We start from the raw sequence: 6,555 nt of genomic DNA, 5'->3' as shown, positions 1-6,555 counted from the left end.
AAAAAAGTTCAAGTCAATTATTTAATTGAATTGACTTTTTATTAATTTTTGTTTGGGAATTAACATAGTCTGGAAGCTAATTTAAACCGTACACTTAGCACAAAGGTGTTTTCAGAGAAAGGTCGTAAGCCAGAAAACTGTTCACGACCCTCTCATCAAATTTGAGCGCCTCCGTAGCGCAATTGGAAGAACGACTGTACGTTGTACCCTTCGATTAGAAAAAGCCTAAGTTCGATTCTCGTCGTGACGGGAGGAATTTGTATATGGACTTTTCAATCGAAGGTGAGTTAGCCGATCTCATATGAAGGTAGCAGGTTTTTTCCTCCCAGAAACTCGGGTTTTTTTTTTTTTTTTATCCCGCATGAAAACAAATCGGCCCGTCAGAACACACGCAATTTACTGACAAAAAATACTAGTTGTGGTGGTGGTGGTGCGGGCAGTAGACGGCATTGATGTAATGATTGGTAGTAGAGGTTCAATGGAGTGGTGAAGACGGAGAGTTGTACAGTGGGTGTCCTCCCGCGATGAGTCTACAGACTCCTTGGAGGTGTCATGAATAATAATAATAATAATAATAATAAATATGGCGTGGAGAAAAAAAAAAGATCTTGCCTGAAGATTTGTGACTGAACGTTGACTGGAGTATGTTATGATTATAATTCGATTGTACGGATGGCGTACCTTGCTACATGGACATTTTTCCTGTGGACAAAAAACTGACTAAATGAAAACCATTAAAATTGAACTTTAAAAAAAAAAAAAATTGCCTACGACAGTTGTCCTTTTAGGACAACTGTGGTACGCTTATCGACAAATCAGAATCTATATGAGGATATAATACCCTATGATGAACTTTGAGGAAAGGTCATTTTAGGACAGCACTCTTTGGATCTTCAGTACTGGAATTCTTTGCGTTGGAGTATTTGGTTCCAATATTTATTGTTTTATGATATTGTTATTGGAATAGTGGAATAATGAATTACTGACCATTTAAAACTATATATTTAGAAATGTATGTATATTTAATCATACAAATACAACATTTATTTTACAAATGATATTCTATCTTTTTCAATTTAGCTACTGGAATACAAATTCTACCCTACGGTTCTTCTTTGTGAATTGGTCAATAACATCGTCATAAAAAGTTGGTTGTAACTCAATTTTCCCAGGCATATTTCCAACACGCATACTTGTAAAGGCTGGTTGAAGCTCACTGGCTAGAGCTACTTTGACGGCGTATGGCCTTGTGTTTAAGACGACGTGAAGGGAGCGGAAATGGCTATGGGCGCGCATGAAATCACAGTGGTGCAGCGAGGACCTGTACGCTCCTACAACCGAGCAAGCCAAGGTAGCTTTGACTAGACGAGCAAGCATCGGCCTTCGATACACAACGCAAAGCTCAATTATTGCCGCGCAAGCTTAAGACGTCTTCTGTCTACATAAATAAAAGCCTAAATGGAATGCTTATAAATGCATGCATTTATTAACAAATAAATATTACTCTTTCTCAATTAATGAGCTTGCGCAGCAAGCATGGCGAATTCGCCCCTGTTTACAACAGATTATTACAATAATGATCATTACAACAAGCCTTCAGACAGTTGACATTATGGAGCGTTATTAAGCAAGTGGCATTAATTAGTTGCACATATCACAATAAATATTTGTTGGGATTATTATTTGCATATTATTGCATGATATGAATGTCTGATATAAAATCGCTTCATACCAATGACTATTTTTTATTTTATTAATTTTTTATATAAATATTGAATTATTACATCAGCTAGTAACGAGACCAGTGGTGGTCGCCCAGTGCACCTGTTGGTTCAAACATTACCGTTTGAGAAATCGCACACCATATTTCTTTCAGGCAAAAACGGGACATTGGGATGGCAAAAACGGGAGAAGGGGGTTATGTAATATTCTCTATTCATGAAAAAGTAAAACGATAAAAAGTTTTATTACATAAACACATTATTTTTGCCAAGTCTTTTGCAACCACCAAAATTGGTGTTCGTGTTATCTGCACACAAAACAACAATTTTGTTTTGTAAGGCAAATTTGTCATTTACTTCCTTCAACGTAACACACTGTATGTCGGATATTTCACCAGGTAAGAAAATAAAGTCTACAATTTTGTCTTGAATATCACAATTTGGCAAACCGTACCGCACAACGATTGGAAAAAGTGTGATGTCTTTTTTCTTTGATGCATCTAAATGTGATTGTAATGCTTATTTTTTATTTATTTTTATTTTTTTGTTTTATTCAAATCCTCTATTACTTCGCCCAATATGTACGGTGATGAAACGTTGGTAATTCCTGCTTCTGATTTGGTACGTGCTGAAGAAAATTTTGGTTCATAAATTTTATTTATCAATGTCGACAAGCAGTCATTTGCGCGAAAACTTTGTCCGTGACGCACAGTATAATAAGCAACAAGAGCTTCACTTGCTGCAATTTTATCGCTCTCACTATCACCACGTCTCACCATAAACGAGCTGATGTGTTTAACTGAAGCCAAAGTCTTTTCAGCATCCTTATGTTTCTGGCTACGTAGATGTCGATGTCGCTTCTGCCTCTATGAGCAACGAAAAAAAATGGACATTACAATGTTGGCATACCACTTTTGTTCCATCACTACAATGCTTGTCCAGTTCAATAAATTTGAATTCTTTCTGGAGATCGTCACTGAAACTGCAGTTTCGCCTCTTTGACACCGAGGATAGACTTAAAGCTTTTTTTTAAAAAAAATAACACTTAAAACTTTAAAAAATATGAAATTCAAACCACCAGCATTGAATTACAAAGCCCTCGGTTAGCATACAGGCAAAACAAAAACTAACGCTACAGAAGAACAGACTGAGACGCGAAAGTGTTACCAACATGTTTTTTTTTTTTTTTCTGAATAAATCACTGCAGATATTGATATTAGTATGGAACAATGCGACTCCATGGTTATACAAATTATTGGTATCCATGATATTGATATACGATTGTAGGTTATGAATAATAATTTATGATTGACCAATATTGAACTATATTTATAGTTTTTATTAAAAACGGGACAAAATCGACCTTTTTATTAAAACGGGACGGTCGGGAAATACGAAAAAAAAAAAAAAACAGTACTGTCCCGTTCAAAACGTATGTATGGTAGGCCTAATTATGTAACGCCTCTAAGGACTCAATGTGGGAAAACACACTAGTACTCTACACAACTCACTTTCCCATATTTCTTCAACGACACTACTATCACCAACACACAACGCCATCTACTGTTCACCATCACCGCCACGAATAGTATTTTTGTCTGCATACATATGGCGTTCCATATATTTGGGGATATTAAATTAGCCAGAGTTATATGTAGGTGATATGTTTTTTTTTTTTTTTTTTCCAGTGGAGAACAAGCCTGATCTATCATTTGTATTTCAGCTAACAAAAAAGGAAAACTTGCGCTTCTGTATATCCTCCGCGCTTTTGCAGAATGTATATTCTCTTTGAATCTTAAAAATGCAGGAATTATAGAATTATCTCTGCAATTTTTCAAAAATTAAGTCTATTGGAAAGATAATTTTTAGCATTTAAGCTTTTCTAAGGAACGTAAGTGTTTCTTTGTCTCCCTGTCAAGACGATACATTTGTAGGTAATTCACTACGAGTAGATTTGCATGAATAATAAATAACTAGATTTTAACTCAGACATTTTTACACTGGTGTCTAAAAACTTAATGACGAACACTATTTCTGAATTTTACAACCGCAAATTCAGACGACTCAGGTGGTGGATTGTATAACTGAAATTTTCAAGTAGAAAGCGGATACACATTCAAATTTTCGAATCGCACACTAAGGAGGTCACTCACCTGAATAAAAGGCAAAAGGTTGAGTAAGAAAATTGTGTTTGAAGGAAGTTTTTTTTTCGCGAAGAAATAAAGTCATAAACTTGGAGGCCTTTTATGTCTCAAAGACATCATCTAAATCAGGGATTATCAACCTTTTCCAGTTGGTGTACCACTATATTTAATTCAGGATATTAGATGTACCAGTAAGCAAATTTATTCTGGAAAAGCGTGATTTGTTGATCCCAGGTGCAAAATAAGCATTTCTCTACAATACTAGTGATTTATGTAGTTATTTATTATTTTATTCAGATATTTATTGGAGAAACAGATACTCTTTGAATCCATTCAATGGATTGTTCTGTAAAATGTGCAATTTTTAAAAATTAAAATAATAATGAGTGAATACATAAAAAAATGTTGACAAACACATATCCTGATAATTGTACTCTAGTTCTCAAATAAAACTTACAATCAGCGCAAGCCATGAATGTAACATATTTTTAATTACAGAACTCACATTCTTGTTTTAGTGTGAAGGTTGTGCTTGTTTAGCAAAACATAGCTTCTTAATGCGGTTTCAATTGACTTAATTGGAGTCTTAAATCGAGTTCAACATTCAACTTATTCCTGTGCTTGTTTTTAATATAAATGAGAGAAGAAAACCCACACTCACAAAGGTAAATAGTTGCAAACACAACAGAAATTTTACAGCTTTTTCTGAGATCATTGGATATTAATTTCTTCTTGCCAACTAGAAGTCTGTTAAATCCATCCTCTGGATCGTTTGCCTGTGACTTCCGTCGCAGGAGAGATCGATAAGTTCATCTTTCTGGGAAGGAGTTACGTTTCTGGTAAAATGTCATCAATGGAAAACGGCTCTCTAAACTGGCTTCAGAATCCAAAATTCTGAAGCCAGGTTTTCAGGGAAGTATTCCTTGAAATCTAGGATTAGATTCCCAAGATGCTTCTTTATATTCGCTGCCAGTTCACTATAAGGAAGAATTTCATTCTCAGTTAAGAAAGTATCGAACAATGGAAAGGAACACGTGTTTCAATCATCGATTTTTTTAATGATGAAGCCAAGTTTTTGCCTAAGATCCACAGTTTTATCCTGTACCAAAAATAAGCAATTACGCGCACGCTGCAAGCTCATCTTCAGCTGGTTGAGGTGGCAAAATAAATCTGCCAACTAAGCCAACCGGCCAAGCCACAGTTCATCAGTGAAATAATTCAAGACTGAGTCTGAGGATTTGTCAGAGAGAAAAATCTGCACTTCTGAACGAAGTTCAAACAGGCGGCTCAATACATTTCTCCTAACAGCCACCTAACTTCGGTGTAAGTAAAATGAGAATCATGTTCAGCACCCATTTCATTGTACAAACGGAAAAATAGTCGTGAATTCATAGCTCTGGACTTAATGAAGTTAACAACTCTCACACTTTCATTCAAAACTGTCTTCAGAGCAACAGACATATTTCTTGCAGCGAAAGTCTCGCGATGAATGCTACAATGTACAAATTTTGCTTGTGGAGCTAAATTTTTGCAACAACGCCATTGTGTTTCCCAGCCATTGCAAGTGCTCCATCAGAACAAACACCAACACATTTATTCCATTCTATATCATTCTTTTTCTTAAATTGGCCTACTTTTGAAAATATTTCATTTGAGGTTGTTCGAGCAGGCAGTGGTTCACAAAACAAACTCTGCCTTCACTGTTTTCCCATCTATAAATCTTATATACGTAAGAAGATGGGCCATGCTGGTAATGTCAGTAGTTTCATCCAATTGTATGGAAAAATATTTACTAGCCTGAACTTTTTCTATTAACGGCTCCTTAACATTTGAAAACAAATCTGAAATTCTTCGTGATACGGTGTCATTGGATAATGGAATCATTTCAAGTTGTTTTGCTGCCTTTTCCCCCAAATTTATTCTAAGCATATCTGTAGCTGCTGGTAATATTAATGGCTCTCCGATCGTGTGAGGTTTCCCTGCCTTAGCTATTCTTAAACGGACTTCATAAGATGCCTCCAGAGCCTTCGTGTTGAATCCTGAAAATGAGGATATTTGTTTTTTCTTTGCTGACAAATCGGACAGTTTCCTCTGAAAATATTCCAAAGGTTTGCGTTTTAAATCGCCATGCTTGGTTTCAAAATGAAGTTTAAGAAGGGAAGGCTTCATCGAATGTTTTGATAGCGTTTCATAACAAATCACACACTCTGGAACAGGTGCGGATTCTTCTCCAATATATGTGAAACCATATGATAAATAACTAAGATTATATTTAGCTTGTGCTGTACGGGGATTTTTGTTGCATTCTTGTACAATGATGTCCACCGTCGGTTGGTTAGGATTCGAAGTGGTGGCTTCTGGCAGAGAAGAATTGTTTCTCCCGCTTACACTCATTTCTCTCTTCGATCTTTTTTGAGGACCCGCTCGTTAAGCACTTATTCATGTTCCGGTTTCTATCATCTGGCACAAACTACATATAAATATGAGAATGTCACAAATAACTCGCACATTCAAAGACAATAATCTAACACCACTGCTTTTTTAACTGTAACTGCAGCTCGCGGCTAAACAAACGACAACGGACAAACTGTTTTCCATTGTTCTCCGATCAAATATATTTGAGTTACTTTCTGTCATTCTCATTTGATTAATACTTATTAAATTCAAATTAAACTTCCGTATTATTTTTG

The 6,555-nt window shown here is 35.8% G+C and overlaps 1 protein-coding gene across 1 annotated transcript; it reads right to left on the bottom strand.

The window, feature by feature from the left end:
- Positions 1-5,542: 5,542 nt before the first annotated feature.
- LOC150105956 (SCAN domain-containing protein 3-like) lies at positions 5,543-6,259 on the bottom strand. The gene has a single exon (XM_090394598.1). It carries the CDS (start codon positions 6,257-6,259, stop codon positions 5,543-5,545), a length of 717 nt encoding a protein of 238 aa, XP_090250724.1.
- Positions 6,260-6,555: the final 296 nt, after the last annotated feature.

The sequence above is a fragment of the Typopeltis vanoorti genome, chromosome 6, assembly GCF_054136105.1.
Source record: "Typopeltis vanoorti isolate ZY-2024b chromosome 6, IOZ_Tvanoo_1.0, whole genome shotgun sequence".
NCBI lineage: Eukaryota > Metazoa > Arthropoda > Arachnida > Uropygi > Thelyphonidae > Typopeltis > Typopeltis vanoorti.
The sequence above is the reverse complement of the archived record's forward strand: the minus strand, read 5'-3'. Positions and strand labels throughout refer to the sequence as shown.

Excerpts from the sequence above, each read along its gene's own strand:
- LOC150105956 (XM_090394598.1), bottom strand. The coding sequence starts at position 6,259 with ATGAGTGTAAGCGGGAGAAACAATTCTTCTCTGCCAGAAGCCACCACT.